Source organism: Somniosus microcephalus, chromosome 15 (assembly GCF_052327205.1).
Source record: "Somniosus microcephalus isolate GS21.2 chromosome 15, FLI_Smic_1.0, whole genome shotgun sequence".
NCBI lineage: Eukaryota > Metazoa > Chordata > Chondrichthyes > Squaliformes > Somniosidae > Somniosus > Somniosus microcephalus.
Genome location: NC_141001.1, coordinates 122,697,263 through 122,720,980, shown reverse-complemented (window position 1 = coordinate 122,720,980; position 23,718 = coordinate 122,697,263). Strand labels below are relative to the sequence as shown.

Below are 23,718 nucleotides of genomic sequence, written 5' to 3'. Positions count from 1 at the left end.
GAATGGCCTACTCCTGCTCCTGTTTCTTATGTTATGTTCTGGGGATGGGGGATCTTAGCTACAAGGACAGGTTGTAGAAGCTGGATTTGTTTTCATTAGAGCAAAGGAGGTCGAGGGGGGATTTGATAGAGGTGAATAAGATTATGACAGGAATAACAACAGAAAATGCTGGAAAAACTCAGCAGGCCAGGCAACATCCGTGGAGAGAAATTAGAGTCGACGTTTCGGGTCGAAACCCTTTTTCAAAACTGGAAAGGAAATGAAATAGATCGAAGGCAGGGCTGGGAGAGAACAAAAGAAGTAAAGAGACATTAAGAGGTATTCAAAACCAGATGAGATGCTAATAGGACAGTGGAGACAAAAGATGGCTCAGATTAGGTGTGAAATGTTCTGGCAGGATGGGAGACAGCTGCCATGTGGGAGAGAGAAAAAAAAAGGAAAGGGGGGGAGGGCAGACCCAAAACAAAGGGGTGGAAAAAAAATATCAGTAAAAATGTAATAGGGGCCGAGGTTATGATCTGAAATTGTTGAACTCGATATTGAGTCCGGAAGGCTGTAAAGTGCCTAATCGGAAGATGAGGTGCTGTTCCTCGAGTTTACGTTGAGCTTCCGTGGAACAATACAAGAGGCCAAGGACGGTGAGGTCCGAGTGGGAGTGGAGCGGTGAATTAAAATGACAGGCGACCGGAAGCTCGGGGTCACCCTTACAGACTGAACGGAGGTGTTCCGCAAAGTGGTCACCCAATTTACGTTTGGTCTCCCCAATGTAGAGGAGACCGCATCGTGAGCAGCGAATACAGTATACTAGATTGCAAGAAGTACAAGTAAATTGCTGTTTCACCTGGAAGGGGTGTTTGGGGCCCTTATGACAGGTTTGGATAGGCTAGACGGAGAAAGGCTGTTCCCACTAGTTGATGGTACAAGGACTAGGAGACACAGATTTAAGGTTTTGGGCAAGAGATACAGCGGGGATGTGAGGAAAAACTTTTTTACGCAGCGAGTGGTGAGGACCTGGAACTCGCTGCCGACGGAAGTGGTGGAAGTGGAGACACTCAATGTTTTCAAGGGGAGACTGGATAGGCACTTGAGGGAAATAAACTTGCAGGACTACGGGGTTAGAGCGGGGGAATGGGACTGACTGGAATGCTCTACAGAGAGCTGGCACGGACTCGATGGGTCGAATGGCCTCCTTTTGTGCCGTTATGACTCTATGGCCCCGATTTTCAGCTTGTGTGGGGAATGGTCGGATTTCCCCGAATGTGGGGTTTCTGACACACATAAAAAAGTGTCAGCCAGCCCCACGCAATTTTCCCTCAATTGGCCAATTAATTCCCAGCATGTGGGAAGCCTTGCTAATTGTCTAAATCGAGTCAGAAATCCCCACAGTATGATGTCATCATTCGTGGTGCTTTCAAGGTCCATGGCAAGCACAGCATCCTCTGAAGGCTTCCAAATGAACCATACAGGATGGCAGAGGAGCCTGCAGCAGCTGTGGCCAGTGCCAGACCCCGAGCTGCCTTCAAATTCGACGAGGCTTCACTGCAGGCATTATTGGATGGGGGCCCACAAGGAGGTCCTCTTCCCTAGGTCAGGGAGGAAGAGGCCTCCCACTGAGACCAATGCTGCATGGATGCAGGTGTCAGCAGATGCCAACTCGCTGGTAGTCACCAGAGGAACCTTGGCATTACATCTGTAACTCCTTCCTATACTCCCCCACAGTACCATCCAGAGCCCCCGTCCTCACTGTGGAGGAGGAAGAGGCTGTGCAGCCAGACTCCTCAGAGGAAGCTCCAACCTCTGAGGGTGCAGCGTCAGCAGAAGTAAGCGCACCCAGCACCAGCGCAGACACTCACACCTCGGGAGGACCTTCGGGACATAGAGTAGTGTTAGAGTCATAGGGCTGGATTTTGCTACGGGGGCGGGTTGGGGTCGTGTTCCCCACATTTCGTGTTTCCCACACGAATCCTGAACGATGTGGGAAATTGATGCAATTTTGATTTTATAGCCCAATTGATTCCCCACGTGTGGGAACCCCTAGCCAGTGAGCTTTTCAGGTGGGAAGCTCGCCTCCGATGACATCATCACTGCTGCTTCATTTAAGGGCTTCCACAAGCCTTGCTCACTTCAGCAGACTGCCAAGCTTCTGGCCCTGGCAGCTGCTGCTACCATCATCAATCATGGCGACACATTGGAGTAAGGCATCCCCCAGATTTGACGAGGCAGCCCTCCAGGCATTGGTGGAGGGAGCGACAGAGAGCAGGGAGGTGCTCTTCCCCTCCTCGGGGAGGAAGAAGCCACCCCAGCAAACCAAGGCTGTGTGGCTGAGGGTGGCAGAGTAGGTGAACGCCAGCTCGAATACCAGCAGAACATGGATCCAGTGTCGGAAACGCTTCCATGATCTTCGGCGCACTGGAAAAGTGAGTATGATGATCCCATCACTCTTAATCTGATCCCCATTGCCTCTCCTCACCAGCTCTCAGCTTTACCAATCTCTTCCTCCACATCCCACTTGACACTGACATCCATGCACCCTTTCCCACTCCCTCTCTCTCTATGGTCACATTCACCTAACTAATGGACTATGCAGCCCTCACACTCCCTATCACTGTCATGCTCGGAAAACAACTTACATCACATAGGGAGGGCCCTTGGTCTTGCCATCTCACTCCATCTTTCTCTCCTTCTAAGCATCTATGCCATCGATTCTCTACACTCACTCCTTCATTCTCGCTCAAACTCCACTTGTCTCCCCCATTGCAGGAAAAGAGAGCTCACAACCGAATAGAGCGAGCCAGGACAGGGGGAGGGGCAGCCTCCTTAGCCCAGCTGACCCCATGGGAGGAGGCGATCCTGGAGATCGTCGGCATCCAGGACGACACACAAGTGGGGGACGGAGAGACCGGTGCAGCAGAGCAAGCTGGTGACAGAAGAGTTTTCCAACTCTCTCAATTGCATTGCATGACTCGCTGATAATGACTTGGAAGCTCTAGCAGATGGACCTCTGATCATCTGCAATAAGCACTGTGCAGGTAACCCTGGCCTCTCATCTCTGACACTTTCCTTTACTCCCCCACAGGACCATCGCAAGCTCCCGTCTCCAGGACGCAGGAGGAGGTTCAGCCTCAGCATTCAGACTCCTCAGAGGAAGCTGCAACCTCTGAGGGCGCAGCGTCAGCAGAAGGCAACGCACCCAGCACCAGTGCAGACACTCACACCTCGGTGGGACCTTCGGGACATAGAGTAGTGTTGTCACCTGGTGTATCACAGCTCACAAGTGAGCCTCAGCAGATGGTGGAGACAGGGACAGCAGTGGAGAGTCCTAGTCGGAGGGCGCAGCACTCTCCCAGCTCAGCTCAGCTGCATGTCGACGCTCTGCCTCTGGGTCCATCCACAGTATCAGCGGTGATGGCACTCCAGGAAAATATGCAGGAGTCTCTGGCAGGTTTTGTCTCCAGGGTTGCTGCGAGTGTGGAGCGAATGGAGGAGTCCGTCGCTAACATGAGCAGAGCCTTTGTGGAGTCATTGGCGCATCAACGCATTACCACGGAAAGGATGGCAAGCTCCGTGGAAAGGCTGGCTACGGCCATGGAGGAGATAAGTCGCGCGAGTGTTGAAAACATGGTGAGTGTTCAGACTAGACTGACATCTCTGGAGGAGCGACGGGCAGCTATTGAACAGAGAAACCAGACCTTCATGGCAGTCCCTCTGAGAAGGACTGCCAGTCCCGACACGGGTCCCCATGGCTCCCCTGATGTGCAGCAAGGTGCTCTCTCGCCACTTGCAAGCGCTGAGGGGGACCTGACCCATGAGAGGGATGATGGTGGCAGAGAACAAGGAGGTGGGGGCTCCTCTCCAAGCGCTCAAACTTCCATGCCACTGACAAGTCCTCGGTCAGAGCCCCACCTGAGTCAGCACCCAAGTGAGATCGGCGTCTCAACCCCTGCACAGCCGCAGGAGCAGGAGACTGTTGCGCAGCCCTTACAGGCTCGCAACCCCAGAGGACGCCCGTCAAAGGTGTCCAGACAGGAGCAGCAAGGAAGTGAGCAAGGGGCCTCCACATCTGCTGATGCCACTGGGGAACCACTACGTAGGAGCACGCGTAAGAGAAAGAAACTGCACAAATACTCACAAGGGTAGTCACTTGGGTGGAATTTAATGTGTTATGGTTGAAAGCCATCAGAATAATGTTAATAAATCATCTGTTGGCTACTGCTGTAGTTGTGGCGTGTGTCATTTCGCGAATGGGACTTTCACTTTGAGGTCAGTATGGTGGTCACATCGCTAGAAGTCAGCTGGTTCCTGGCTATTGTCAGTGCTCAGGTAAAAGGATGCGAGGCAATAGTCCCTCATGGGCGAGGCTCAGCAAATCTGCCCAATATGAGCGCGTTCCTTGCATGCCGGCCACCAATGTTCTCGCGCACTGCTGCCGCTGGTTGATGAGCCTCTGCAAGATGTTCATCTTCGCTCTCCTCCTCCCCCTCCTCCTCCTCCTCATCTGAGGAGGATATGTCAGGAGCCACTTGGTCCTCGGCCATCTGCAAGCCATGACGCTGTGCCATGTTGTGAAGCACACAGCAAACCACAACGATTCTGGAGACCCTGGCTGCTGAGTATTGCAGGGCTCCACCTGATCTATCCAGGCATCTGAAGCGCATCTTCAGCAGACCAATGGTCTGCTCGATCATGGCTCTGGTGGAAAGGTGGCTGGAGTTGTAGTTCTCCTCAGCTGCGTTGGATGGGCTCCTCAGCGGCGTCAATAGCCACGTCCTCAAGGGATAGCCCTTGTCTCCAAGTAGCCATCCGTTAAGTTGGTCTGGCGGACTGAATAGCGGAGGCACAGTAGACTGGCGCAGTATGAAGGAGTCATGGCAACTGCCAGGGTACTTGGCACAAACATGCAAAATTTCCTTCTTGTGGTCACACACCAGCTGAACGTTGAGGGAGTGGAAGCCCTTGCGGTTGACAAAAATACCAGGATTGCGATGGGGAGCCTTAAGGGCCACATGTGTGCAGTCAACGATGCCCTGCACCCTTGGAAAGCCTGCCAGATTAGCAAATCCAACCGCTCTCGCCATGACACTTGCTCGATCCTTGGTGAAATGGATGTGATTGTGCGCGATGGCAAAGAGGGCATCGGTTACCCGCTTGATGCAGGTGTGTGCAGCCGCCTGGGAGATGCCGCTGATGTCTGCTGCTGATCCCTGGAATGAGCCTGAGGCAAAAAAGTTGAGTGCGGTGGTGACTTTGACGGCCACTGATAAGGGGTGTCCAGCTGCTCCTCTGGGCTCCAGGTCTTGCTGCAGCATTGCGCAGATGTCAGCCACTATCTCTCGCGAAAGTCGGAGCCGCCTTTGGCACTGCTGCTCAGACATGTTGAGGTAGCTGACCCTGCGTCTGTAGACCCTGTTTGGGGGGTATCTCCTGCGCCGACGGCCTTCCATGCGCTGGCCCCTTCTGGCCTGTGCATCCTCAGGTGGGGCAGCAGCAGCTTGGCGCAACTGTTGTTGCTGCTGCTGTTGGGCGGCCTCATGTAATATCCAGAAGGGCAGGACAAAAATGGCTCCCATGCTTCTGGTAGATGCCTCAGTTGAGGAAGCGCTCAGTGAAGGTGGCGAGAGGGGTTTCCCAGGAGGTCACACTGGAGATGGTTGTCAGGCTGCAAACTTCCAGAGCTGTGGGTATGCCTTCTGAAAGATCCCCCAGACCTGAGAGAGCAAAGTTATGCCACCTGCAATTAAAGCCTGTTCAAATCTGCCATTTAATGGTTGAGCTGCAGCTGCTACTCCGCAAGCCAGTTGTGCTCCCGCCAGGTTTCAGATGTGTGTTTCCCACCAGGCGTGTTTCACGTGGGAAAACGAGTAAACTTGCAAGTGGTTAGGAAAATGGGATTATAGAACCAATTGAGGGCTTGTTAAGGGCCTTAAGGGCCTATCCCGCCTCCTGGAGGCGGGACGGAGTCGGGACCAGCAGACACGAATTTAGGAAAATTGCGTGGAGGCGGGATGGGGCCCGCACGCCAGTTTTGCGATTTTTATCCCCCACACGCCTCCAATCCCGCCTCCCCGGCCCTAGCAAAATCCAGCCCATAGAATTATACAGCACAGAAAGAGGCCCTTTGGCCCATCGTGTCTGCGCCGTCCATCAAGCCCTGTCCAATCTAATCCCATTTTCCAGCAGTTGGTCCATAGCCTTGTATGCAATGGCATTTCAAGTGCTCATCCAAATGCTTCTTGAAAGTTGTGAGGGTTCCTGCCTCTACCACCCTTTCAGGCAGTGAGTTCCAGACTCCAACCACCCTCTGGGTGAAAAAGTTCCTCCTCAAATCCCCTCTAAACCTCCTGCCCCTTACCTTGAATCTATGCCCCCTTGTTATTGACCCCCCTACTAAGGGGAAAAGTTCCTCTTTATCTACCCTATCTATGCCCCTCATCATTTTGTACACCTCAATCAGGTCCCCCCTCAGCCTTCTTTGCTGTTTCACAGCTGACAAGTGAGCCTCAGCAGATACTGGAGACAGGGACAGCAGTGGAGAGTCCTCGTCGGAGGGCGCAGGGCTCTGCCAGCTCAGCTCAGCTGCGCTGCATCTCGACCCTCTGCCTCTGGGTCCATCCGCAAGAGAAGAGGTGATGGATCTCCATGCACAGATGCAGGAGTCTCTGGCAGGTTTTGTCTCCAGGGTCGCTGCGAGTGTGGAGCGAATGGAGGAGTTCATAGCGACCATGAGCAGAGCCTTTGTGGAGTCATTGGTGCATGAACGCAGCACCATGGAAAGGTTGGCAACCTCCATGGGGGAGATAACTCGCCAGCATACGGAAAACATGGTGAGTGCTCATAAGAGAATGACATCTCTTGAGGAGCGTTGGCCATCTGTTGAACAGAGAAACCAGATCTTCATGGAAGTCCTTCTGAGTAGGACTGCCAGTGCAGAAACGGGTCCCACTGGCCCCCTAAAGCGCAGCAAGGTGCTCTCAAGCCACTTCCAAGCGCTGGCCCCTTCTGGCTTGTGCAGCTTCAGGTGAGTGAGCAGCAGCCTGGTGCTCCTGGTAATCATCCTGCTGTTCCTGGTTCTGCTGCTGCCACCTCTGCTGTTGGAGATCCTCTAGTGCCAGGAAGGGAAGGTGCCAAAGGCCTCCCATGCTTCTAGCAGATGCCTCGGTTGAGGAGGTCCTGAGTTAGGGTGGTGAGAGGGGCTTCCCAGGAGCTCACACTGAAGAAGTGTGTGAGGCTCCAACTTTCTGCAGCTGCTCCTAAGTCTTCAAATAGTTCCCCCAAGCCTTGATCAACAAGGTCCTGCAGCCTGCAAATGCTGCCTCTTTAAATCTCTTCAGCCCTCAGCGACCTGCCGCTGCAAGCAAGCAAGCCAGCTGTTTTCACGCCAGCTCTCATCGGCGGGGTTCCCCGCAGGCGGGTTTCAGGTGGGGAAAGCCCCAAAGTCGCAACGGCACGGGAAAATCGTCCTTAACAAGGTGATCATTGGTGATTAGTGCTCCGACGAGCAGTCCCACCAGCGGCAGCCGGGACTGAAGCGGGGCGCGTGGAAACGGCGGTCCGAAAGTCGGACGGGGCGGGGAATCAGGCGGGGGGGGTCCCGACCCGCTTTTTCCGCGATTTTCAGACCACGGATGCATGAAAAGCCGCCCGACAGCTGCCCGAAAATCGGGGCCTATGACTCTAATATCCCACCCAGTCTAATCCCACTCTCCCCCTCACTCCCCGTACCCTTTAATATCCCACCCAGTCTAATCCCACTCTCCCCCCTCACTCCCCATACCCTTTAATATCCCACCCAGTCTAATCCCACTCTCCCCCTCACTCCCCGTACCCTTTAATATCCCACCCAGTCTAATCCCACTCTCCCCCTCACTCCCCGTACCCTTTAATATCCCACCCAGTCTAATCCCACTCTCCCCCTCACTCCCCGTACCCTTTAATATCCCACCCAGTCTAATCCCACTCTCCCCCTCACTCCCCACACCCTTTAATATCCCACCCAGTCTAATCCCACTCTCCCCCTCACTCCCCGTACCCTTTAATATCCCACCCAGTCTAATCCCACTCTCCCCCTCACTCCCCGTACCCTTTAATATCCCACCCAGTCTAATCCCACTCTCCCCCTCACTCCCCGCACCCTTTAATATCCCACCCAGTCTAATCCCACTCTCCCCCTCACTCCCCGCACCCTTTAATATCCCACCCAGTCTAATCCCACTCTCCCCCTCACTCCCTGTACCCTTTAATATCCCACCCAGTCTAATCCCACTCTCCCCCCTCACTCCCCACACCCTTTAATATCCCACCCAGTCTAATCCCACTCTCCCCCTCACTCCCCGTACCTTTTAATATCCCTCCCAGTCTAATCCCACTCTCCCCCTCACTCCCCGTACCCTTTAATATCCCACCCAGTCTAATCCCACTCTCCCCTCACTCCCCGTACCCTTTTAATATCCCACCCAGTCTAATCCCACTCTCCCCCTCACTCCCATACCCTTTAATATCCCACCCAGTTTAATCCCACTCTCCCCCTCACTCCTGTACCCTTTAATATCCCACCCAGTCTAATCCCACTCTCCCCCTAGCCTTTAATATCCCACCCAGTCTAATCCCACTCTCCCCCTCACTCCCGTACCCTTTAATATCCCACCCAGCCTAATCCCACTCTCCCCCTCACTCCCCGCACCCTTTAATATCCCACCCAGTCTAATCCCACTCTCCCCCTCACTCCCCGTACCTTTTAATATCCCTCCCAGTCTAATCCCACTCTCCCCCTCACTCCCCGTACCCTTTAATATCCCACGCAGTCTAATCCCACTCTCCCCCTCACTCCCCGTACCCTTTACTATCACTCCTTTTTATCTCTCCTTATCTGTCTCTCTGTTCCCTCTCTGTGGGTGTCTCTCTTCTCTCTGTAGTTTCTCTCTGTCTGTGCTTAAACAAAGAAAAAATAAGTGAAAGAATCAAAGGAAATTTTAAAGATACAATATTATTCTTGGTTATTTTTCAAGTGTTCAATTCCATGAGGTTTGTTTGATGAAACCCGCCTCGCTGCTAAAGAATCAGTCGAATTCTTTCCTCCTTTGTTTACAAGCTCTTAGTCGTGGTTTAAATCTCATTGAAATGCCTCAGCACATTGCTTGCGTACGAGATGGTCCTGGTGATAATGATGCAGCTGTCCGGCTCTTCCTTCCCCCACCCCCACCCTCTCCCCCGTAAATAGAGCACGAGCTCCGAGGCAAACTGCAGAACCTACCTCGATCATTTTACAGCTTTCTGCTTTGGATATCTTCAGCTCTTCAATCAAGATGGATTCCTGGAATATTGATAAAAGAGTGAACAGATCCATGAGGGCCTGAATGGCGAGGGCATTTTGTCTTTCAATATACATCAAGAAAAGGGCTACAAAGGGATATCGCAGAATCATCGATATTACAGCACAGGAGGAGGCCATTCGACCCATCGCTGTGTTGGTGCTAGTTCTTCAACTGGAGCGGCCCCATTGCCCTGCCCTTTCCCACTGTCCTTTTACATTCTTCCTTTTCAAATCCTCATCCAACTCCTTTTAAACTCTTCCCCCTTGTGATAAATCATGCTGGAGTCGAGTTTCTGCTCGCTACCTCAGCGCAACCCGGGCGGGATCGACCGAAACAGCGGGAAAGACCGGGGAATTACACCCGAAACCACTTACCTTCGTGTTTCCCCCTGGTCTTTTACACTGGTTCCACATTGAGTTGGCCCGGGTCAGGCCCCGCCCACAACACTGGCCGCGCCCCCGGGGTCGACATCGCGAGAGTCCGCCGAGTGCGCCGGTTCGGGAAGCCTCTTCAAATCGCGCTCATTGTCTTACCGGCACTGGTCGGCACGTTTTCAAAGTACTTTCATGTCAAAAAATATTTAATTTACTAAGAAACTGACTACTGTACACCAATGAAACTATTAAATGGCTCCGTACCATTTAGTTTAAGTCACTATCAGAGGTAATCCCATTTCAGCTGTATTATTAGAACTGCACCAGGTTACCGCGCACGCTTAAATAAATCAAGCAACACATTTTAATGACGCTGCTTGATTGCGCTGATTCATTTTATGTTTGCGATTCTGCAAATCAATTTTTGGAGAAACTTGAACTGTGACCTAAGAAGCGCATTTTGGGCGCAATTTCCCGACTGCGCCCAAAACGGAAACTCTGAGTGAAAACAATTCTTCTATCTTCGCCCTCCATTCTCCCAGTGATGATCCTCAGTCTGTGCCCTTGTTACCCATTCACCAACCGGCCCGAACCATCTCACCATTTACCCTCTCAACACCTTCCATCATTTTGAAAGCCTACATCAGATCTCCCTTAACCTTCTCTGCACCCTTCTAAAAAGCCCCAACTTTCCACGTCTTTCTTCAATGACTACGACCTCCCATCCCTGGTACTATTCAACTGAACCTTTGCTGAGCCCTTCAAGGCTCTAAGATCCTTCCTGTAATGCGGTGCCCAGAGCTGCACACAATACTCCAACTGTGGCCCAACCAGTGCCTTGTATAAATCCATTACTTACACTGATATTCAACGGTCCGTTATACAAAACCCAGAATTCCATCTGCATTTTTCATGCCATTTTCCAACTGCTCTCCCGTACTTGAAGATTTGCACCTCTAGATCTCTCTCGGCCTCCCCCCTTACTGGTTGGGACATACTTTTCCCCCCAGTGTTCCTTTGCTCAGAATATTCTACTTCCCCTGTCTGCCCCCTGTCTTGCCCCAGGTTGATGTCTGTCTACCCCATCTTGCCCCGGGCTGCCCCTTGTCTGGCCAAGGTTGCACCCTGTCTGCCCCGTCTTGCCCCATCTGATCCCTGGCTGCCCACAGTCTGGGCCTGGTTGCACCCTGTCTGCCCCCTGTCTTGCCCTGGGCTGCCCCGACTCCCCCCCCATCTGGCCCAGTCTGCCCCCTTTCTGCCCACTCCACTAACCCATCCATTTTGCCATACCCCCTTATTCAGTATCACCGACATGCATATCCAGGCCAAGTACTGCCAGTCACCAGAAGATATAGCTCATGTCTGTTTTCTTGGTATTATCGATTGCAAAACAGAGAATTTATTCCACCTGTGTTTCACTGGTCTGTGATGAACTGTGTAAAAATCAAACCACTGTGTTCCGTACCTGAAACATTAAAGCATCTTTAGAAATCAACAGGTTTTGGGCCTCGTGAATCTGCTTCTGAAAAATAACAACACAAACCCAAAGGGTGTGTTTATTAGACAAAATATTTAGGCTGTATATCGTGACTCCACTGTTCCCGGCCAGAATGGAGATGATTGGGTATTACCCTGTCAATCACGCTTGGAGACTGCACTGCTGCAAATGACTGGGATTGATTTTACGCAGAGAATTTGTATTGTGTAACTGTCCTGCACTCTGCAATTTGTTGGTGAAATAATCCTGCTTTTATCGGGAGACTTTGCTGTAGTTTCAGACATGAGTTCTGTTTGCTGTAGTCCATAGAGGCTCTGTTTAAATAGACTCTAGACTGTTTGCCCCACCTCCAACTCATTGCTGACACAGTGGTGTCAATACTCACTGCAAAATATTTACGTGTTCTAGGGAATGAGATCGGTCAAGTGTAGCAAGTGTCAGTAGGTGAACATTTAAGGAACAGTGATCATCGTATCATAAGGTTTAGATTAGCTATGGAAAAGGACAGGGAGTAATTGCTGGAATCAAAGTTTGGCAGGCAAAACTGTAATGGAACATCGAGCTGCCTTTAAAGAGGAAATAGTTCGGGTACAGTTCAGCTACACTAGGGGGAAAGGGAGGGCAACTAAAGTCAGGGCTCCCTGGATGACAAAACAGATAGAGAATATGATGAAGCAGAAAAAGAGAGCGTATGACAGATGTCAATCTGAGAATCAGGCTAAATATAGAAAAGTCAGAGGAGAAGTGAGAAAGAAAATAAAGAGGGGCAAAGAGAGGGTATGAGAACAGAATGGCAACCAACATAAAAGGTAATCCAAAAGTCTTCTCCAGGCATATAAATAGCAAAAGTGCAGCAAGAAGAGGGGTGGGGCCGATTAGGGACCAAAAAGATGACCTATGCATGGAGGCAGAGGGTATGGCTGAGGTACTAAACGAGTACTTTGCATCTGTCTTCACCAAGGAAGAGGATGCTGCCATAGACATAGTGAAGGAGGAGGTCGTGGTGACACTTTATAGGATAAAAATTGATAAAGAGGTATTAGAAAGGCTGGTTGAACTTAAAGTAGATAAATCACCAGGAGCGGATGGGATGCATCCTAGGATGCTGAGGGAATTGAGGGCGGAAATCACGGAGGTATTGGCCGTACTATTCCAATCCTCCATAGATATGGGGGTGGTGCCAGAGGATTGGAGAATTGTAAATGTTACACCCTTGTTCAAAAAAGGGAGTAAAGATAAACCCAGCAACTACAGGCCAGTCAGTTTAACCTCGGTTAAAGCCAGCACGGATTTGTTAAAGGCAAATTGTGTTTACTAACTTGATCGAGGTTTTTGATGAGGTAACAGAGAGAGTTGATGAGAGCAATGTGGTGGACGTGGTGTACATGGACTTCCAAAAGACATTCGACAAAGTGCCACATAATAGGAAACGCTGGAAAAACTCAGCAGGCCCGGCAACATCCGTGGAGAGAGAAACAGAGTCAACGTTTCGGGTCGAAACCCTTCGTCAGGACTGAGAAAAAAAGGCAGGAAATGAAACAGATTAAAAGGCAGTTTGGGGGCTGGGAAATGGGGGAGGGGATGAAAGAAGAGGCATTAAGAGATATTCAAGGTGAGACGAGATAGTAATAGGACAGGTAAAGAGACAAACAATGGCTCTAGATGAAGTGTGAAATGTGCTGGCAGAGTGAAAGACAGCTCGATATCGAGTTCAACAATTTCAGATCATAACCTCGGCCTCTATTATATTTTTATATTTTTTATCCACACTTTTGGTTTGTGCCTTTTCCTTTATTTCTCTCTCCGACATGGCAGCTGTCTCTCACTCTGCCAGCGCATTTCACACTTCATCTAGAGCCATTGTTTGTCTCTTTACCTGTCCTATTACCATCTCGTCTCACCTGGAATTGGCTAAGTGACAGGAAACAGAGAGTAGTGGTGAACGGTTGTTTTTCGGACTGGAGGAAGGTACACAGTGGTGTTCCCCAGGGGTCGGTTCTAGGACCATTGCTTTTCTTGATATATATTAATAACTTGGACGTGGGTGTTCAGGGCAAATTTCAAAATTTGCAGATGACACAAAACTTGGAAGTATAGTGAACAGTGAGGAGGATAGTGATAGGCTTCAGGAAGACAGACAGGCTGGTGGAATGGGCAGGCACGTGGCAAATGAAATTTAACGCAGAAAAGTGCGAAGTGATACATTTTGGTACAAAGAATGAGGAGAGGAAATATAAACTAAAGGGTACAATCCTAAAGGGGGTGCACGAACAGAGAGACCTGGGGGTATATGTGCACAAATTGTTGAAGGTGGCAGGGCAGGCTGAGAAAATGGTTAAAAAAGCTTACGGGATCCTGGGCTCCATGAATAGAGGCAAAGAGTACAAAAGTGTGGAAGTTATGATGAACCTTTATAAAACACTGGTTCAGCATCAACTGGAGTACTGTGTCCAATTCTGGGCACCGCACTTTAGGAATGATGTGAAGGCCTTAGAGAGAGTGCTGAAAAGATTTACGAGAATGATTCCAGGGATGAGGGACTTCAGTTATGTGGATAGACTGGAGAAGCTGGGCTTGTTCTCCTTGGAGCAGAGAAGATTGAGAGGAGATTTGATAGAGGTGTTCAAAATCATGAGGGTTCTGGACAGAGTAGATAGAGAGAAACTGTTCCCATTGGCGTTAGGGTCGAGATACAGAGGACACAGATTTAAGGTGATTGGCAGAAGAACCAAAGGCGACTTAAGAAAAAACTTTTTTACACAGCGAGTGGTTAAGATCTGGAATGCACTGCCTGACAGGGCGGTGGAGGCTGATTCAATCGTGATTTTCAAAAGGGAATTGGATAAGTACCTGAAAGAAAAAAAATTTGCAGGGCTACGGGGAAAGGGTGGGGGAGTGAGACTAGCTGAGAGTCGGCACGGGCTCGATGGGCCGAATGGCCTTCTCCCGTGCTGTAACCATTCTATGATTCCATTCTATGAACAAAGCAGGAACCAGATTTAGGTCTGAACAAATGTCTTCACCAAGATATCGAGGGTCGGAGGTTTTTTTTTTACCCAGATATCGAGGGTCAGAGGGGGTTTTTCACCAAGATATCGAGGGTCGGAGGGGGTTTTTTACCCAGATATCGAGGGTCAGAGGGGGTTTTTCACCCAGATATTGAGGGTCGGAGGGGGTTTTTTACCCAGATATCGAGGGTCGGAGGTTTTTTTTTACCCAGATATCGAGGTTTGGAGGGGGTTTTTCACCCAGATATCGAGGGTTGGAGGGGGTTTTTCACCAAGATATCAAGGGTCAGAGGTTTTTTTTTACCCAGATATCGAGGGTTGGAGGGGGTTTTTCACCAAGATATCGAGGGTCGGAGGGGGTTTTTTACCCAGATATCGAGGGTCGGAGGGGGTTTTTCACCAAGATATCGAGGGTCGGAGGGGGTTTTTCACCAAGATATCGAGGGTCAGAGGGGGTTTTTTACCCAGATATCGAGGGTCGGAGGGGGTTTTTCACCAAGATATCGAGGGTCGGACGGGCTTTTTCACCAAGATATCGAGGGTCGGAGGGGGGTTTTCTTTCTCTGTTTAACCAATAAAGCATGTTGGAAGAAACTACCAGCTGAAATGTGACCCTTGTTTGGATATTGTGAGATTCCAGCGGTTTTTCTTGCCCGTACATTATGCAGCAGGAGACCGGCACAAGACGGGTTAATAAACCAGTCTGAAATTTCCCCCCCCCGGCTGCTATTTTAAGGGAGTTATCAAACATTTCTTGTAAACCGATTAACACCTCTGCTAAAGAAGCAGCTTGAGGAGTTGAAGGTCAAGAGTTAAGCGTTTTTTAGCTGGCGTCGCACAGAGTGAATTCTAGGTTTATGTTTAACTTCCAACTTCCAATTTTTCCTTTTTATCTCAGATGCTTAAATGACGCACGAAGCAGAAGCCTGCTTCAACAAAAATATCTGTAAAACTCCAAGCCAATCATTTTCAGACTGCAGATCCTGCCTTACATCTTCCTGTATTGAGAGATCGTTGTAAATACAACGTGTGAGTGATACTGTCCTGATCTTAAGTTAGGTTTATGGCATTTCATTCAAACATGGCAGGGATAAAAGGAAAAACCACAAACACTGAAAACCTGAAATAAAAACTGAAACATAATCAAAACTCACAACAGGCCAAAAACAGCTGAAACAGAAAGACATTAGTCAGCCGTGGCTCACCAGCTACCTTCACTCTCTCCCGCCTCCGAGTCAGAAGGTCGTGTGTCAAAGCACCACTCCAGAGATTTGAGCACATAATCCAGGCTGATACTCCAGTACCAGTACTGAGGGAGTGCTGCACTGCCGGAGGGGCAGTACTGAGGGAGCGCTACACTGTCAGGGGGCAGTATTGAGGGAGCGCTGCACTGTCGGAGGGGCAGTACTGAGGGAGTGCTGCACTGTCAGAGGGGCAGTACTGAGGGAGCGCTGCACTGTCGGAGGGGCAGTACTGAGGGAGCGCTGCACTGTCGGGGGGCAGTACTGAGGGAGCGCTGCACTGTCGGAGGGGCAGTACTGAGGGAGCGCTGCACTGTCAGAGGGGCAGTATTGAGGGAGCGCTGCACTGTCGGAGGGGCAGTACTGAGGGAGTGCTGCACTGTCAGAGGGGCAGTACTGAGGGAGCGCTGCACTGTCGGAGGGGCAGTACTGAGGGAGTGCTGCACTGTCGGGGGGCAGTACTGAGGGAGCGCTGCACTGTCGGAGGGGCAGTACTGAGGGAGCGCTGCACTGTCAGAGGGGCAGTACTGAGGGAGTGCCTTATTGTCAGAGGGGCAGTATTATGTCCGTGTATAATTGAGACACGGACTGCAGGAGTTGATTATAACAATTCTTTACTGAATGGAGACAACCTGGAAACTGAAACTACAGAAGCCTGCTGGGGCCTTTTATACAGGGGTGGTCACTGCCGGTACTGCAGTCTGAGAGCAGTTATTCCCTTAAAGGTACATACACAACAATTCCTCCCCTTTTAGATAAACAGTACATAACATTCATTTAACAACTAAATAATAACTAATTACAATTACAATCACGGTTGCTAGATACATTGGTTGAAGTTAAGCAATTATAAGTTCAGTCTTTGAGGAGGCTTCCTGATTCTGTCTGGATAACGCCTCTTTGGGATATCAGGTTCTTCTGGAAAGGTTGAGTCGGGATCAATGTCGTTGTTTGGTTCGTCTGCTTCCAATATCACCGATTCTGCGGTAGATGCAACTGGTACTTCGGTTTCATCGCCAGGTGTATCAGATCGTAGTGTGGAGTTGACGCTTTCCAGTGACTCTAGAATCTGGTCAGCATGGCGTCTTACAATGCTCTCTCCAACGTCCACGGTATACATTAGAGGTCCTTGCCGTGTACAGATCGTTCCTGGCTGCCATTTCTCTGTGCGGTAGTCCCGGGCCAAAACTGGTTGACCTATCTTAAAACTCCTGGTCGGCCTTTCATTCATATTCTGAAACTGCCTGTTCTCCACATCTCTTCTGACGTTTGGCTTAACCAAATCCAAGCGGCATCGTAGTCTTCGATTGAAGAACATCATGGCTGGAGTTTGGTTGGTAACCGCATGTGTCGCATTCCGGTAGGCAAACAAGAAGTTATCCACCTTGTGTTGTAGGGGTATATCTTCATTACACATTGCCTTGATAGCCTTCTTGAATGTTTGAACAAACCTCTCGGCCAATCCATTAGTGGCTGGATGATATGGGGCGGATGTGTAATGCTTAACACCATTGTTCTTTAAGAATCTCCGGAACTCTTCAGACACAAACTGTGGTCCATTGTCAGAGCAAATCTGTTCAGGCAGCCCATTCCTGGCGAATATGGTTCGTAAGACTGTGATAGTTTTTTCCGTGGTGGTTGAGGACATTTTTATTACCTCTGGCCACTTTGAATGTGCATCCACCGCAATTAAAAACATCGAGTCCATAAAGGGACCAGCAAAATCAATGTGCACCCTTTGCCATGGAGATGAGGGCCACTCCCATGGATGTAGAGGGGCTTGTGGTGGGGCGTTTTGGACCTTCTGGCATCCTGTACAGCTCTTGGTCATCTCTTCGATTTCTCTATCGATTCCCGGCCACCACACAAACGCTCTGGCTAAGTTCTTCATTTTTACCCCTCCCAGATGACCCTCATGAAGCTCATTGAGCACTCTATCCTTCAATTTGGGTGGAATTACTACTCTGGATCCACACATCAAGGTTCCTCTGCACACTGACAGCTGTTCTGTTCTCGGCGAGAATGCTGGCAGCAGTGGTTCGCCATGTGCTGGCCATCCCTTCACCGTTAAATCATAGACCCAGGAGAGTGTCGGGTCATTTCGTGTTTCCTTTTCTATGTTTGCATTCGTCACAGGGAGACATTCGACTATAGTCGAGTGGAATAACTCCACTGGATCCACTGCCAGTTCTTCTTCCACCGTCAGCAAAGGTAGGCGTGACAATCCATCAGCATTCCCATGCTGTTTAGTTCCTTTGTACTCGATGTCATATTGGTGTGCCCCTAGGAAAAGGGACCACCTCTGTAGCCATTGTGCCGTCATTATCGGTACGCCTTTCTGAGGGTTGAAAATGGAGATGAGAGGTTGATGATCAGTTAGTAGAGTAAATTTCTGACCGTGCAGGTAGTGATTGAACTTCTTCACCCCCCACACCAGGCTGAGGGCCTCTCTGTCAATCTGGGCATAGTTACGCTCGGCTGAAGTTAACGAGCGTGACGCAAAAGCTATCGGCCTCTCTGAACCATCAAGGAATTTATGTGACAGTACTGCCCCAATGCCGTAGGGAGACGCATCACACGCCAGTCTTATCGGTAGTGATGGGTTGTAGTGAGCCAATACTTCTCTTGAAGTGATTAGGTCCTTACTCTTCAGAAAGGCCCGCTTACATTCATCGCTCCATTTCCATGCTACTCCCGTTCGTAGTAGGGCGTTCAGTGGATGCAGAATTGTGGGCAAATTCGACAAAAAACTTATGGTAGTAATGCACCAATCCGAGGAATGACCTCAGTTGCGACACATTTTCAGGCGCTGGAGCCTTAACTACCGCTTCAATTTTGTCAGGGGACTTATGCAACCCCTCTTCATCAATCACGTGGCCACAATACGATATCTGTTTCTTAAAAAACTCGCACTTGGGGCGATTGGCTCGTAGCCCATGTTCACGTAGTCTAGTGAGCACCTGCTCTAGGTTGGCAAGGTGTTCCCTGTCATCTTCACCTGTCACTAGGATGTCGTCCAAGTAACACTGAGTCCCCGGAATCCCTTGCAGGACTTGTTCCATCGCTCTTTGCCATATCGCCGGAGCTGATGCTACTCCGAGTACCAGTCGATTATACTGGTAAAGACCTTTGTGAGTGTTTATCGTGAGATACTTCCTAGAGGATTCTTCAACCTCCATCTGCAAATATGCTTGTGCTAGGTCAATTTTTGTAAAATGTTTCCCTCCAGATAGTGAGGCGAAGATATCTTCTATCCTTGGAAGAGGATATTGTACTGTGTGAAGGACTGGGTTCACCGTCACCTTGAAGTCCCCACAGATGCGAACCTTCCTTGGCTCCTCAGACTTATTGTTTAACGTTTTCTTCATGACAGGAATGATGGGTGTCGCCCACTCGCTCCAGTCTACCTTAGATAACACGCCTGCATTCTCCAGATTCTCCAGCTCTGCCTCGACGGCTGGGCGAATTGCATATGGTACCGGTCTTGCTTTGAAAAACTTGGGAATTGCATTCTCCTCTATTTTTATTAGGCAGTTACGCCTTTAAGAGTGCCCAGTTCTTGTTGAAATACCTCTTTGGCGTCAGCTAAGATTGTTGACAATTGTCCAGGAGTGACGTCGTCATCCTTTTTACCAGCCACCGTCAGTGCCTGAATGGAGTGCCAGTCTAAACTTATCTTTCTGATCCATTCACGTCCTAATAACGGTGGTCCACCATCTTGCAGAATGTAGAGATACAATTTCCGTATTTTCTTGCCGTTGTATTCGACAGGCACCCTTATTTTTCCTCTGGGGTATACTTTTTGCCCCGTATACGTCCTCAAGACAATGGATGTCTCTCTCAAGGGTATGTGTGAGAATAGCCGCTCGTAGTCTCGGCGATTCATGATGGTTAGAGCTGATCCTGTATCCAATTCCATTTTGACTTGGGACCCTGCTATCGTGAGGGTGACCCAAATGGTTCGGTGATCCTCTTTTGCGATTACGTTGTGAAGTTTGAGACAGCTTAGTCTCTTGTTCCTGGATTCACTATCGCTCATCTGGTCTTCGGAACTACTGTCTGTCATCTTTTTTACTTTCCTGTACGGTTCCTTAGTAGCCTTTTTGTTGTCGTTGGTCTTCTTCCCAGACCTGCAAACTCGTGCAATGTGTCCCATCTTTCCGCATTGCCTGCATATTTTGTCCTTGGACCAGCAGTCCTTCTGGTCATGGTTTGTTCTGCCGCAGCGATAACATTTTGCAAATCCCCATGTCATTTCGTGGGTGCCGTATTCCTGTGGCTTTTGTTGTATTTCCGCAGCTCCCCTTGCTGCTGCTTCGTACGATACTGCCACGCTGAAAGCCTTATCTAGCGTCAGGTCTTTCTCTGAGAGTAACCTCTTCTGGGTTCCTTCACTCAGGAGTCCACAGACAAATTTGTCCCGTAAGGTATCTGCCAGTCCTGCTCCGAACTGGCAGTGCTTTGATAGCTTGCGTAGTTCCGTAAGGTAATCAGCATTGCTCTCATTTTTATGCTGATTTCTCCTGTGGAATTTAAATCTTTCTGCTATCTGCAGCGGTGTAGGATTTAGGTGTTCCTGTAGGATAGCAACAATTTCGTTAAAACTCTTCGCCTTCGGTTTGGCTGGAGTAATCAGGTCCCGCAATAGACCGTACGTTCTTGCGCCCATTAAATTTAGCAATACCGATGCCTTTTTCTTATCGGCTATTTCGTTTGCCTCGCAATATACCTCGACTCTTTCCACATATGTGGTCCAGTCTTCTATTGCATTATTGAAGGCAGTGATATCGCCAGTCTTTGGCATCTTGAAAATCTAAGATGGCACCTCCCGCGCTTTGCCTTCATCCCCGATGGATCAAAATGGCGCCTCCCACGCTTTTCCTTCTTCCCCGCCGAGTTAAGATGGCGCCTCCCGCGCTTTCCCGCCGCTGCCGCTGCTGCCAACGCTGTTGCTGGTGATTATATTTATTTTTCTATCGCGCTTCAATATTTGCTCCGTTAATTGAAGAACCGTTCCCAACGTGGAGTGGACCCTCTGGGACTCTTCCCTCCCTCTTCTTAGGTCCGAACGCTGCCCGGCTTCGAAGCACCGGCCGCGCCCTGTGTGCTCCACCCTCTCTCTCTCTCTTTGCAGAGCCACCCGATCGAGCTCTAGCCCGCCGCAGCCCAGGAAGGATCAGTGCACTACCTGACACCAGCCCGATTAGCTGGGAAACCACAGACTGGAGAACCAAGCCTGGCTCTCGACAGTCTCTCCTGCACTTTTCAATTCGATGATTTGGAGGCCGGTTGCCCACGGTCGACGCCCGTTTCTCGAGTTTCTTTGGATTTTTTTTTTTTTCTTCTGGCGTCGACCTTCAATAACGTCGTCTGAGGTGCTGCCGAGTTGCAGGTAAGTTTGTTTCTTACTCGTCGCCAGTATTATGTCCGTGTATAATTGAGACACGGACTGCAGGAGTTGATTATAACAAGTCTTTACTGAATGGAGACAACCTGGAAACTGAAACTACAGAAGCCTGCTGGGGCTTTTTATACAGGGGTGGTCACTGCCGGTACTGCAGTCTGAGACCAGTTATTCCCTTAAAGGTACATACACAACAGGCAGTACTGAGGAAGCGCCGTACTGTCAGGGGGCAGTACTGAGGGAGCACCGTACTGTCGGAGGGGCAGTATTGAGGGAGCGCCGTACTGTCGGAGGGGCAGTATTGAGGGAGCGCTGCACTGTCGGAGGGGCAGTACTGAGGGAGCGCCGTACTGTCGGAGGGGCAGGATTGAGGGAGCGCTGCACTGTCGGAGGGGCAGTACTGAGGGAGCGCTGCACTGTCGGATGTGCCGTCTTTTGGATGAGATGTTAAACTGAGACCCCCTCTGCCAACTCGGGTGAATGTAAAAGATGCCATAGCACTAAATGAAGAAGAGCAGGGGAGTTCTCTCCGGTGTCCTGGGGCCAATATTTATCCCTCAACCAACATCACTAAAACAGATTAGCTGGGCATTACACATTGCTGTTTGTGGGAGCTTGCTGTGCGCTGATTGGTTGGCGCGTTTCTGCACTGCAAGTGCCAGCCCTAGATTTTGTGCTCAAGTCTCTGGAGTGGGGCATGAACCCATGACATTCTGAGAGGTCAGAGGTGAGAGTGCTACCCACTGAGCCACGGCTGACACCATATATTGTCGGTATATCCACTTACTCGGATTTTGTTAACTGGCCCAGTTTATGCAGCAGTTCGAACCCAGATAAGTGAGGATAAATTGCCAAAATGGTGTTGGTTCCAAATGTTGCACATCCTCCTGTCGAACAGGTAGAGTTCGGCCCCAGTTTATGAGCACGTTAATATTTACTTACAGTCAGGTCAGCATTTTCGGTTAGTAGTTCGTCAATCCGATATTTCAGCTGCCGTTTGTCCCTCTCGATCTTTTCATTCTGCGGAGCAAACAATTCTCTACCTTAATATAAGAATTTCTGATACAATGGCAAGTCTCCCACTTAAAATTAAAATTAACCACCTCAAGAACACACGAGAGAAATCAGTGATCGTTCACCTGCAGGTGGGGCCTCAGTGTGAAGTGCAACGACACTAAAGCCGGACTCAGGGTCGGAGGACTCGGGAGCGAAGCGGATTGACATTCCCTCCTCCAGGGACTCTCACTCCACTTTACTCTGGAAACAGCTCAGGCCCTTACTCTGGATTAAGGCTGAATCTAAACTATAAATTCTCCTTAGAAACGGGGGTGGTGCCAGAGGACTGGAGAATTGCAAATGTTACACCCTTGTTCAAAAATCGGTGTAAAGATAAACCCAGCACCGACAGGCCAGTCAGTTTAACTCGGTAGTGGGGAAGCTTTTAGAAACAGTAATCGGGGACAAAATTAACAGTCACTTGGACAAGTGTGGATTAATTATGGAAAGCCAGCACGGATTTGATTGAGTTTTTTGATGAGGTATCAGAGAGGGTTGATGAGGGCAGTGCGGTTGACATGATGTACATGGATTTCCAAAAGGCGTTCGACAAAGTGCCACATAATAGGTTTGCCAGCAAAGTTGAAGCCCATGGAATAAAAGGGACAGTGGCAGCATGGATACGAAATTGGCTAAGTGACAGGAAACAGAGAGTAGTGGTGAACGGTTGTTTTTCGGACTGGAGGAAGGTACACAGTGGTGTTCCCCAGGGGTCGGTACTAGGACCACTGCTTTTCTTGATATATATTAATGACTTGGACTTGGATGTACAGGGCACAATTTCAAAATCTGCAGATGATACATAACTTGGAGGTATAGTGAACAGTGAGGAGGATAGTGATAGACTTCAGGAAGACATAGACAGGCTGGTGAAATGGGCGGACACGTGGCAGATGAAATTTAACGCAGAAAAATGCAAAGTGGTACATTTTGGTAGAAAGAATGAGGAGAGGAAATATAAACTAAAGGGTACAATCCTAAAGAGGGTGCATGAACAGAGAGACCTGGGGTTATGTGCGCACAAATCGTTGAAGGTGGCAGGGCAGGTTGAGAAAGTGGTTAAAAAAGCCTACGGGATCCTGGGCTTCATGAATAGAGACATAGGCCTAGAAATTGAGTGGGCTTAGCGCCCATTTTGCGGCGCTAGAGGGCATTGCGCTGGACTTACAGCCGGTTTTGAAATTGACTAGGGCCCAACATCGGCGTTACACCGGTAGCGCTGCGCCGGCACCGATGACGTCATCGGTGTGCGCAGCGTCCCGGTTGCCGTGGTGACGGGCCCCAGCGCCGAAATTCAGTTGCGGCCGCCTCGCCCGTGGCAGCCGCAACTAAGACTCTGGCAACAGAGCCTTACACGACTTTGCGCCGGCGCATAAAGGTGGAGCGGCGGCCGGCCGCTTTCCCGCCGGCCGCCTGCCCGCACCTCCCTCCCCGGACTCCCCCACCCCCCCCCCCCCGCGGAACAGATGCTTCTCGGCTGCGAGCCCGGCACTTCCCCGAGGTGCCGGGCTCATTTTTGTGGCGATTTAACCGGCCAGCGGGCGGGTGCAGGCAGCTCCTCCTTAACTGAAGGAGGAGGCCTGCACTTCCTGAGCCTGCCGCACCGCATCGGGCGCCGCAGCGCCGGAATAGCGCCGCAATGCGGCGCGTAGCGCCAGTTTTCAGGCGCAAACAGCCTTCAGTAGCGCCGGCAGCCGTTTGGGCGCGGCGCTACTGAATTTTTGGCGCGCACAGCGCGACTTAGCACCAGCGCTAAATTTCCGGCGTTAAGCCCCGGCGCAGCGCAAACTCAATTTCTAGGCCATAGAGTACAAAAGCAAGGAAGTTAT

The 23,718-nt window shown here is 50.2% G+C and overlaps 1 protein-coding gene across 2 annotated transcripts in view; it reads right to left on the bottom strand.

Moving 5' to 3' along the window:
• Nucleotides 1–23,718, bottom strand: part of LOC147107203 (uncharacterized) — a 145,844-nt gene that overhangs the window by 39,840 nt on the left and 82,286 nt on the right. For both annotated transcript variants that reach the window (XM_086008379.1, XM_086008380.1), the window contains exons 11-13: nt 21,776–21,853; nt 11,148–11,204; nt 9,248–9,307 (exon numbers count right to left, since the gene is read on the bottom strand). In XM_086008379.1, coding sequence (XP_085864505.1) covers nt 9,248–9,307; nt 11,148–11,204; nt 21,776–21,853 — 195 coding nt within the window. The remainder of the gene's footprint in view (nt 1–9,247; nt 9,308–11,147; nt 11,205–21,775; nt 21,854–23,718) is intronic.